Source organism: Thamnophis elegans, chromosome 2 (assembly GCF_009769535.1).
Source record: "Thamnophis elegans isolate rThaEle1 chromosome 2, rThaEle1.pri, whole genome shotgun sequence".
NCBI classification, from domain to species: domain Eukaryota; kingdom Metazoa; phylum Chordata; class Lepidosauria; order Squamata; family Colubridae; genus Thamnophis; species Thamnophis elegans.
In genome coordinates, this window is record NC_045542.1 from 135,686,809 (window position 1) to 135,699,073 (window position 12,265).

General features: G+C 44.2%; 1 protein-coding gene across 20 annotated transcripts in view; it reads left to right on the top strand.

Moving 5' to 3' along the window:
• The first annotated feature begins 9,864 nt into the window (after window positions 1-9,864).
• The window catches only part of MAGI1 (membrane associated guanylate kinase, WW and PDZ domain containing 1), a 508,140-nt gene continuing 505,739 nt past the window's right edge, over window positions 9,865-12,265 (top strand). For 9 of the 20 annotated variants that reach the window (XM_032211704.1, XM_032211706.1, XM_032211708.1 and 6 more), the window contains exon 1: window positions 9,885-10,813. In XM_032211704.1, the coding sequence (XP_032067595.1) occupies window positions 10,354-10,813 (460 nt within the window). In that variant the 5' untranslated portion in view covers window positions 9,885-10,353. Of the gene's footprint in view, window positions 10,814-12,265 lie in introns of all 20 variants that reach the window. The other 11 variants (XM_032211711.1, XM_032211712.1, XM_032211713.1 and 8 more) reach the window with 3 other exon arrangements.

The following is a 12,265-nucleotide window of genomic DNA, read 5'->3' on the forward strand; positions in this document are numbered from 1 at the left end:
ACAGACACTCTGTAGCCTTAACCATTAGACAAAACTGTCTATGGAGATTCTCACCTTTGGGACAACCATCCAGGTCACGGTTGTCCCAAAGGTGCTTTTTCAAGAGGCAACTGTACTTCCTGGTTTTTCTCTGAAAACATTTAGCTAACAGACCCCTCATATCCTGGGCATAAATTGTTTCAACTCCTACCCTCAAAACGACGCTATAGAGCACTGCACACCAAGACAACTAGACACAAGAACAGTCCCCCCCCCCCCAAATGGCATCACTTTGCTAAACAAATAATTCCCTCAACACTGTCAAACTATTCACTAAGTCTGCATTTCTATTACTATTAATTTTCTCATCATTCCTATCACCCATCTCTTCCCACTTATGACTGCAGAGCTGTAACTTTGTTGCTGGTATCCTCACGATTTATATTGATTGTTTCCTAGTATGATTTGATTGCTTATTTGTACCCTATGATTATCATTAAGTGGTGTTCCTTATAATTCATGATGAATATATCTTTTCTTTTATGTACACTGAGAGCGTATGCACCAAAGACAAATTCCTTGTGTTCCCAATCACACTTGGCCAATAAACTATTCTATTCTATTCTATTCTATTCCAAGAAGCTTCTTCAGCTCTGAGAACTAGAAAGTCCAGTTGCCTCTTGAAAAAGCACCTTTGGGACATTAGACCAAACTGGCAATTTCTTTTTTTGTTTTTGAATCCCTAATTAGCAGTGGCAGATTAAGGCTCACTGGTGCCCTAAGCACTGACAAATCTTGGTGTCCCACCTTTGTACATACTGTACAAATCTTCATTGGATTGTTTTTTCTTTTTCAACTTTGTGGTGTCTCCTTTGGGCTTGGTGCCCTAAGCACGTGCTTAGTCTGCTTAATGGCTAATACACCACTGCTAATTAGCTATCAGATTTGTGCCCACAATCTATCAATGATTTCAAAGCCATTGCCATGTGAAGAAGACCCTATTTCATTCCCATGCCAAACCCCCAATTCTGCCTTAAGGGACAAGATAGAAAAAGCTTGCTTCTATGAAGGGTGGGTCTCTGGAAGGAATAATAGAAAGCAGTTTGGAGAGGTACAGTGGCCAGAACCACTAAGTCTTTCTCTTATAGCCACATCCCCATTGATTGTTTTCTTCTCCCAGTCATCATGGGGCTGACTTTTTGAGGACAGATACAGAAGACTACACTGTAGGGATGAAAAATATATTCCGAATGTGTGCGTGAAAACCTACCTTTAGATACAAGTCTGGATCCTTGAGATGCTTCTCTTTATTGTGGTTGTGCTCCTCTGAGTGCTAAAATATTTATTTTGTTTATTTGCTTCTTAAATTTATATGTTGCTCCTCTCATTCTCAAGCGACAAGTTATCTTGAGAAAATTATGCATTTCTTCTTGGCCCTGAGGTTGTTTCTATAGATAGCAGATTTCTGGTTATTTTATTTTTGAACTCTCCTGGTAATTAGCTTGCTCATCTCTGATTTACATACTTTCTTATTCATTACATACTTACTTACATATTTACTTGTCCTTGATTTATAATTGTTTGTTTAGCGATCATTAGAAGTTACAATGGCACTAAAAAAATAACAACCAATCCTCAGGACCTTTCCAGCATCCTCATGCTAATCTGATCAAAATTTGGGAGGTTGCCCACTGGCATATATTTATGATGGTTTGAGCATCCTGGGGTCCTGTGATTGCCATTTGCAACATTCCCAGCTGACTTCTGACTGGCAAAGTTAACGGGGGAAAGCCAGATTAATTTAACAACCATGGCAAAAATGGCTTGTAAAATTGAGCGTAAGTCACTTAAAAGCAGTGGTGGGTTTCAAAATTTTTTAGAACCTATTCTAAAAAAGATGTGGCCTGTTTTGTGGGAGTGGCTTGGGGGTCATGTGACTGGGTGGAAGTGGATTGGGGATCATGTGACCAGGTGGGAGTAGCTTGGCAGTCATGTAACTGAGTGGGAGTGGCTTGGCAGACATGTGACTGGGTGAGAATGGCTAAGTCGATGTCACTGAATTTTTTGCCCCAAAGAATGACCTACAAAAAGAAGATATAAAAAAATGAAATGTATTATTTTATGTACTTACTACTTAAATAAGAACAAAATAAGTACACAAAACAATAAAACTGCCACTTACAGAGGAAATATGGTTGTCCTTGCCAGTCTTCAACATTACTGACCACCTTACACACACTTCCAGCCCCTCTACCTCTTCCCTCTTCCTGGATTCACTCAGACATTTTAAAACTCACAGCCTGTGTACAGCACACACACTTCCAGCCCCTCTGCCTCTTCTTGGCTTCACTCAGACATTTTTAAGACTCACTGCCTGTGCACACGGACACACTTCCAGCTCCTCTGCCTCTTCCCTCTTTCTGGATTCACTCAGATGTTTTTAAAAGAGTGGAAGTGTGTGTGTGTGTGTGTGTGTGTGTGTGTGTGCACAGGCTGTGAGTTTTAAAAAAGTCTCAGTGAATCCAGAAAGAGGGAAGAGGCAGAGGGGCTGGAAGTGTGTGTTCCTATAGTATCTTCCAGTCCCACTTCCAACACACTCTTCTAGCAGCCCCTCTGCCTCTTCCCCAACATCCCCTCCCCAGCCACTCACCAATTCTTTCTTCTTCTGGTTCTTCTTCTGAGAACTTTTCAGCAGCATTGTGTGGACGGGCGGGGGGAGTGGAAGAGAAAACGAGGGGAGGGAGCGTTCTGGTACGGGGCCTCCTACCAATGGGAATGGGAAGGCACACTAAATTTCATCATTTGGTATGGCTGTACCGGTCCGTACCGGTTGAAACCCACCCCTGCTTAATAGCCACATTGCATCAGCCCTGATGGTGCAGTGGTGAGAATGCAGTATTGCAGGCTAATTCATTGGTCATTGCTAGCAGTTCGATCCTGACCAGCTCAGGGTTGACTCAGCCTTAAGTCCTTCTGAGATCAGTAAAGTGAGGACCCAGATTGTTGGGGGGGGGAATATGCTGATATCGGTAAACTGCTCAGAGAGTGCTGTAAAGCACTATGGAGCTGTATATAAGTCTAAGTGCTATTGTTATTGCTTAGCAATGGAAATTCTAAGTCCCAGTTATGGTCGTACATCAAGGCTTTTTATGCATTTATGTCAGAATATTCATGAACTGGAATAAGACATGGCAACAGGTCAGCCATTGGGGACTGGCTGGAATAGGACATGGTAACAAGGTCAGCCAATGAATAGGCAAGGCAACAGGGTCAGCCAATGGGAACTATTTGGTGACTGAGAGCCATGCCAGATGGCTCAGAGCTTGGGCGTGCCTTACCTATGTAGCTCTGAGTCTGTGCAAGAGAACTAATCTAGTCTGCTCTCTGAATTGAAACTGGAAACCAATCTCTCCTTTCTACCACGTTGGAAGAATCTGCTGTTGGTATTGTACATTTATTCATGTGTTATTATGTATATAAAGAAGTTAATGAATCCTGCTGAATCAATTATCTGTGTGTGCTTTATTGATTTGATTTTTGCAACAAACTCTGACAATGTACTATATCCACACAAATGGTTTGCTTCACACAGCACGCAAAGTCACAGGGCTATTAGGCTTAGCGTGAAGTCTAAACCCAGATCACAATTCTAACTTAGATGGAGTACGATAATCATACTCTATGGTTTGCTTTTACTATTTTACTTTAACCATTGTGCCTTATTTGGCCCCAATCTTAGGGACGAAGGCTAATTAAGGCTGGCCTTCGCTTCCACCTTTCAGGCATGCAGAGAAATGTGGCCACCACAACCACATTTTGTCCACTGCTCCCAGCACGAAACAAGAGCACGGAGGAATGTGGGCAGGCGTAACATTTTCTCACAGGCATGGGAGCTCCCATCTTCATTAAGCTGCTAGGATTTCTTTAATATTCAAACCGAGGAAGCGTCAGACAGCTGCTACAAATTACTGGGATATCTACTGACAGAAATAACTACCGGCAAACTGCGGCTTGCCCTGTTTCTTGTCTTAGATGAGTCTTTTATCCTTAGTTCCTTCTAAGCAAGGTTTAATGCAGAAGCACCCAGCAAATTGGGGTGGGAGAAGGGTTTCTTTGGAGAAGTTATTACCGGAGACCTAGGAGATGGCATATTTCGTATGTCATAAACTCCTTTCTATGTTCAAAAAGCAGAAGAACGGCGACGGAGTATCAACTGGGCACACACGTGCATTTGGGCGTAGTGTGGGCATAGAGACCCAATTAAAAAGCTGGTGAGGAGCAAAGGCAGAGAGGGTGGCTACTCCACTAGTTCTCTCTATTCAAAAACCATTTGTTAGATCTTGTCTCTGGGGACTATTTTTTTTTTGTAATGTTATTAAGTGCCACTTGGCCCCTGAACAATAAATCAATAAATAATGAACTGGCAAATCCGTGACAATTATAGCTCAGATGCAGGTTTAAAAGAGAAGGGCAGGATGTGGACAGAAGTGGGGCTCAGCAATAGGATACTATCTGGTTTTTTTTTAAACCCCAGCAGAGGAAGGGGCAACAGATTCAAAGGCCCTCATATCCTCTCTCCATGGTCTGGAAAATGGTTTTGGGTAAAATGTCAAATATCCCGCTGCTGCTGCTGCTGCTGCTGCTGCTGCTGCTGCTTCTTCTTCTTCTTCTTCTTCTTCTTCTTCTTCTTCTTCTTCTTCTTCTTCTTCTTCTTCTTCTTCTTCTTCCTCTTCCTCTTCCTCTTCCTCTTCCTCTTCCTCTTCCTCTTCTTCTTCTTCTTCTTCTTTAGCAAAAAAGACAACTCCTGGACAAGTCCGGCAATGAAACCTCATAATAGCTGGAAATACTGAAATAATTGCAGCCAGCTGTTTTTCTGATGCATTGCTTTGATTACAGAGCACCTTTCTGTTTTTTTTAAAAAGACTTTATGTAGAATGGAGACAAAGAACTATGGAAAGCACTAATGCCACACCGTGTATTACAGGCAGTCCTCGGCTTACGACCACAATTGAGCCCAAAATTCCTGTTCTTCCACAAGATGTTTGTTCGTTGAGTTTTGCCCCATTTTATCACCTTTCTTGCCTCAGCTGTTAAGTGAATCATTGCAGTTGATAAGTTAGTAAAATGGTTGTTAAGTGAATGTGGTTAGCAATGGCATCCATCAGTCTCAAAAGACTATGGTATTGTGCCCTGGAAAGAGGTCAAAGCTGGAGTGTTCTCTCCAGAGCACAAGGCCTGGGTAGATTAATATGGAGGATAGACTGTTACCCAAGCAGCAGATCCCCCCTCTCCGCGTCACTGAAATAGTCCAATGGAACGGCAGAGCCAATATGATTGGTTCCAGCTGAGTCACATGAATTACCAGAACATGATTATACACAGTCCAGGACTCCGGCTCCAGATTTTCAGGAATGTGGTTAGAAGGAGTCAGAAATGACTTAAAGGCATGTATCAATCAAACAAATTAGTTAACTACCCACCTCTGTTCTTTTAATTTTAACAACTAAGAACTTTCCTTTTTTCCAGAAAATAAAATAAAGCTGAGGTTCCCAAGGCACCAGATTGATGAGAAGCTATGTGCCCAATTATTTACCATTTTTAGGTAAACGAACATTCTGTATTTTTGCATCAACACCCAAACAATGCTATGCTTGCCCAATCCATTCCTAATATTGTTCCAATTTTTTTAAAAAAATATTATTCCTACTTATGAATTACAGGTAGTCCTTGACTTACAACAGTTCATTTAGTGACCGTTCAAAGTTATGACAGAACTGAAAAAAGAGACATGACTGTTTTCAGTTACAACCTTTGCAGCATCCCTATGATCCTGCGATCAAAATTCCGATGCTTGGTCACTGATTCATATTTATGACCGTTCCTTTGTCCCAAGGTCATGTGATCACTTTTTCTGACTTCTGACAAGCAAAGTCATTGGGGAAGCGAGATTCATTTAACGACCAAGTTACTAACTTATCGATGACAGTGATTCACTTAACAGCTGAGGCAAGAAAAGTTGTATAATGGGGCACAACAGAAATTTTGAGCTCAATTGTGGTTGTAAGTCAAGGACTACCTGTATATCTCTAAACAAATATACATTTGATAAAACACCATGATGATGATGATGATGATGTGACAGGCTGTGGGTTGAATTGTTGATTTCTTAGTGTTCCATGAATTTGTTTTTCTTCTTACAGATTTTTTGGAGTATAAGACACACGTTTTTCCCCTCAAAAAAGAGGCTGAGTGTGCGTCTTATACACTGAATACAGCATTTTTTGCCTCCCGAAACCCCGCCCCTTCACCAAAATGGCTGTGCCTAGCTTGTAGGAGGCTTTCAGAGAGCTCCTGGTGGTTGGGGAGGGCTGTTTTTTGCTCAATTTTGCCCCCCCCCCCCAAGCTCCCAGGAGCACTCTATAACCTTCCTAAAGACTATCCGTGTCTCTTTTTTGGGGGCAAAAAATGGGCCTGTTTTTGCAGAAAATGGGCCGTTTTTTGCTTGTTTTGGGCCCCCCCAGAGCACTCTACAAGCCCCCTAAGGGCCATTCATGCCCTTTTTTTTTGAAAAAAAAAAAAAAAACCAGGCCCATTTTCTCAATAAACAGGCTGTTTTGGGGAGGTTTGCAGAGTGCAAAAACTTTTTTTTTAATTTGCCTCTTCAAAACCTTGGTGTGTCTTACATTCTGAAAAATACCGGCACCTGTTTAACTACTTGGCAAATCCTCTATACAGTTAGTCCTCTACTTATAACAATTCATTTAGTGACCAAAGTTACAATGGTGCTGAAAAAGTAACTTATGACCGTTTTCACACCTATAAGGTTGACTTGAGCCTTCCATCCTTCCGAGGTGGGTAAAAGATGCTGACTCTGTAAAATGCTTAGAGGCGGCTGTATGGAAGCCCCATCCCTGCATTCAATTTTTGCGAAAAACCGGATGTTTTCACAAAAACTGAGACTTTTTTGCCTTTTCTCAGCCTCCAGCAGCCCTCTGCAGGCTTCAGCAGGGTTGGGGCAAGGCAAAAATGTCCCCGTTTTTTACAAAAACAGAGCAGCACTCTGCAGGATTTAGTAGGGCTGGGGCAAGGCAAAAACAGGGACATTTCTGCCTTGTCCCAGCCCTGCTGAAGCCTGCAGAGTGCTGTTGGGGGCTGAGGAAAGGCAAAAAACTTTTTTTTCTTACTTGCCCCTTCGAAACCCTGGTGCGTCTTATACACCGATGCATCTAATAGTCTGAAAAATAAAGTATATAAGTCTAAGTGCTATTGCTACAACCATTGCAGCATCCCCAGGGCCATGCGATCAAAAATGAGATGCTTCCGGTTCATATTTATGATGGTTGCAGCGCCCTGGGGTCATGTGACCTCCTTCTGACAAGCAAAGTCAATAGGGAAGCCAGATTCACTTAACAACCGTGTTGCTAACTTTAACAACTGTAATGACTCACTTAACAATTGTTTATTTATTTCATCAAGCATGTATAAGATAACAGATACAAGTATAAACATTAATATGAATACAGGATAAGGATACGAATTAGTGGGGACAGTAGGACAGGGACAGTAGGCATGTTGGTGCCCTTATGCACACCCCTTACAGGCAAGTAAAGTTTTAAAACGGAGCAAAACCCACTTAACAACTGTTTTGCTGAGTAGCAGAAATGTTGGGCTCAGTTGTGGTTATTAAGTTGAGGAGTACCTGTAATTGCTTTTTCTGGTTTTGTTTATATCACATGTCCCAAACCAGTGGTCTCCTACTTGTTGATCATCGCTTCCAACAGGAATTGCTAGATTTTATTTGAGCAAATAGTACATGGTAGCTATCTCTATCATTCTTTTTCACCCCCTTAACATTTTTTTTCCAGAGTCCAGCTTTCACAGCCATATTGTATATCACCCCAAGAAAGACCATTGCTTTAACTACTATAATCCGGGTTGTCATGGAAATGGCTTTATCCTTCTTGATCTTGTCTGAGTTTTGCATTGCTTAGTTCTGTAGGATTAATCCCTTGACACTTCGATCACACTGTCCATCTGTGTTCATTTCTTGGGCCCAACATAACAAAACTCGATTTTTCCGCTTTTATTTTCACAATACATTTCCTTTGGATTAAAAAAGGGGATTTTCCTGCATATCTCCAACTTTTTTTTGCTCCAATTTTTATTCCCAACTTTTTTTTACTTCCCCTGTGATAGTGGCAATGTTTTAATTCGTTTGTAATACAGGTAGTCCTCGACTTATGACCACAATTGAGACTAAAATTTGTTATTGCTTTGTGAGACATTTGTTAAGTGAGTTTTTCCCCATTTTATGGCCTTTCTTGCCCCAGTTGTTAAATGAATCATTGCAGATGTTAAGTTAGCAACACAATTGTTGAGTGAATCTGGCTTCCCCATTGAGTTTGCTTGTCAGGTGCAAAAGATGATCACGTGACCCCAGGACACTGCAACCATCATAAATACAGGTAGTCCTCAACTTACACCAGTTCATTTAGTCACCATTGAAAAAAGTGACTTCTGACCATTTTTCATACTTACGACCATAGCATCCTCCTCATGGTCACATGATCAACATTCAGATGCTTGGAAACGGGTTCATATTTATGACGGTTGCAGTATCCTGGGGTCATGTGATCCACTTTTGCGACCTTCTGACAAGCAAAGTTGACAGGGGAAGCCACATTCACTTAACAACCATGTTACTAATTTAAGAACTGCAGTGATTCACTTAATAACTATGGCAAGCTGTCAAGGAATAGAAATTCTTCCATTCCCCACCATCCAGTCAGAGATGAAGAAGCTTCTTGGATGAGAAGTGAAACGTCTTCAAAGAAAACCCAGGAAATCGTTGCCTCTTGGAAAACAAAAAGCACATTGGGACATCCTCTAGTCTAACCCCCACAGCTTCAACCTTAAACTGTCTACAGTGGCCCTTACCCCATTCCTAAGAGGGGTAAGGGGGTGTGCATAAGCGCACCAGCATGCCTAATGTCCCTGTCCTACTGTCCCCATCTAATTTGTATTCATTTCTTTCATTCTGGAGAACTGGTAGTGGAAATTTTGAGTAATTTCGGAAAACTGGTAAACACCACCTCTGACTGGCTCCACCCCCACCTCTGCCTCCCGAGTCCTAGTTGTTCAGGAGGAAATGGGAATTTTGCAGTAACCTTCCCCTGCCACGACAAGCGACGCCCACCAAACCAGTAGTAAAAATTTTTGAATCCCACTACTGGTTCATATGTATGTTTATATATATATACCTGCTATCTTGTACATTTTTGACAAACTAATAAATAAAAATACAAATACAACCATGTCTTGGATGCCTGAGAATATCCATAGGCATACTACAGCACTTTATTTTATGAAACATGGGCACCCCGTAACAAGTAGCAGAAAAAACCCCAAACTTCCACAGAAGTCTGCTGAAGCAAAACGCCGAATATTTCTACGAGGTTAGAAACATAACCTCATAGGTTTGTGGTCCATAAAGCCCCAGTCATTGTTGTAGGAGATCCTTTTATTACGTGCAGTAAGGACAGTTAACTCTACAACCACGTTAAGTGACACACACACACACACAGACACACAAACAGAGCGCTGGAAACGAGAAGTCAACTTTTACGCATTGTGATAGGCTCAGGAACAAGGGGCAGGTTTGGAAAACAAAGGAGACGCCCATTTACCGAAAAAAAAGAGAAGAAAACAACAACAAGCAAACAGCTGGGCATTAGCCGGATCCGCTTTCTGGATACATTCCCCTTTGGGGAGGGGGGGGGTGTTATTTTGAGAGAAGCGCCACCAAACGCACGTGGCCCCGGAGTGCGCGCGCCAGTGCGCGCGTGCTCACCCTCCCGCCCGCCTTAGTAGCGAGGATCCCAGCTTTCCTCGGTTGGGCGGGGCCGAGAGCAAGGAGGGAGGCGGAGAGTCGGCCGGGCGCCTGCGCCAAGCCGTTCCTATCGCTACTCCGGAGCTCTCTGCTCGGTCTTGGTGGAATCGAGCCCGAGCAAAATGTAACAAAACAAGCGGCGTCTTTTCTATTGGCTTAAAGGAGCCGCGGTCGGTCGATCGGAGCCCCTCGGAGGAGAGAAAAGTAGCAAAGAAAGGTGGCAAACAACGGCGGCGCCAGGTGTGGAGACGAAGGATCCGGGACCGGGCGCTTGCCCGGGGAAAGAGACGAAGAGAACCTGCGGGGATCCGCGCAGGGGAAAAAAAGCCCTTAGGAGGAGAAGCGGGGCAGGACGACCCGCTGGTTACGATGGGAACCTCGCTGGAGGCGCCGGTGGAAGAGGCTGCGGGCATGAACCGCGCCGAGTCGCTTCGGTGATGGCTTGAGCGAAGCGGCCGGAAAGTTGCCGGAGAGCTTTTTGCTCTATGCCCGGCCGGTCGGGATCCCTTGCCCGGAGCAGCCCCGCGGTGGACGTCGGGTTTCCAGTCTCGGTCCTTTCCCCCCACCCGCCCCTCTCCCGGTGCAAAACCCCCCTCCCTTCCTTTTGCGCGCAACTTGGCGACCTGAGCGCCATGTCGAAAGTGATCCAGAAGAAAAACCACTGGACGGCCAAAGTGCACCAAGCCACGGTCAGCCGCAATGCTCAGGGCCAGCTCGGGGTCACCGTCCTCGGCGGAGCGGAGCACGGAGAGTTTCCTTACGTCGGACCGCCCGAGGTCGAGGGGGAGACGGCGGTGCCCGGAGACAACGGCGAATGCAAACTTGGCGAAGGGGAGCTACTCTTGGAGGTGCAGGGTGTCCGGGTGTCGGGATTGCCCCGCTACGACGTGCTGGAAGTTATCCGGAGCTGCAAGGAGCCCATTGTTTTCAAAGCCGTCAGACAAGGTGAGAGAGGGAGAGAGGCGGGCCGCTTGGCAGGACTTTGGTGCGGACTTCCAGACGGGGCTGGGGGCGCTGCGCCGCAGGAGCCTTTGCCTTCATTGTTTGCTGCCCTCTGCGAAAGGGACGAGGGGCTGTGAGGGAGCGTTGCCGGTCCTGAAGCTTTTTGGGGGGTGAAGTTGTGAGACACCCCCCCCCCAACCATTTTCACGGTGTGTGTGTGTGGGGGGGAGATGCATTATTCCCTGCACACCGGTTGCGGAGACCTGCCTGAATGGAGTGTTTTTCTGGTCGACAGGCACGACAGCAACGATTAGACGGTCCTTTTCTGCCTTTGGTGGATTCATCTTCTCTGAAATTCAGATTAATAGAGTTGGAAGGGGCTTTGCAGGTCATCTAGTCCAACCCCCTGTCCAAGCAGGAGACCCTACATCTGCCTCTACCTAGGATCAAACTCACAACCTCCTGATTGTGAGGCCAGAGCTCCAACTCTAAATATCTGATCGGTGGTTGTTTGTTATTAAAACGAAAGCATTCAGGTCCTGTTTGCCTCAACCATCCATCCCATGGGACTTCTAGCTCCTAAGGGTGCCTGGGAGTTTGGAACCCGCTCTTCCCAGACTTTTAAACCCTGGATCTTTAAGTAAACTGGCATTCTGCCAAGGCATCAAGCCAGCGAAGGACTTTCATTGGTTGCTGGATATGCAGGGATCTTAAGTTGCCTAGGGGTTCTGACTGACCAGTCCTGATGGGCTCTTAAAAGTGTTTGGTTTTTATTGCATGGTTCTGACAGATTGTTAGGGTTGACTCCTGAACTAGTTTGATTGCTTCGAATCAAGCTTGTTGGACTTGGAGTCAGGGATAATATGCATGTGATTTAATTTTTAACCTTTGTATTTTGAAGTATGAGCTATGGTTTCACTTTAGCAGTCCCTCCTGTAATGTACATGGCTGAAATCCCAGACCTGCCAAAGCAGTAATCTAAGAACAAGCTTAGTTCTCCAGAGATTGACATCTTTTCTGCAGCGTGGAGCTGCAGATCCCTATTGGATTCATAAAGAATGGTGGCAAGCCTTTAAAAAATAAAGCCCCCAAGAGGCAGACAAGTTTAATTTCTACTTGGCTCCAACTTGGGTAGCTTTCTTATATCTTTTGAAAGTAGCAAGATTCTTTGGTGCCCTTAAAATAGTATAGATGTATCATTGCATAGCTTTTGTGGAGTGCATGTCGTGGAATGCATGTTTAGTCAGTAGGTTTATCCTTGTCAAATTCTTGGAAATTTGTAGTGCCTGTCTTAGAAAAGGCTGGATTTTCCCTTACTGGGCAATTTTTGTCCCTTGGCTTGGATGCAAAAGGTTCTTGGTCTTCTATCTGTCACTTTGGCAAAGCAAAGAAACACTTTTTTTTCCTGTGTACTTTGAAGGATGTGCTTTCTCCCAGGTCCACTTTGCAGTATAT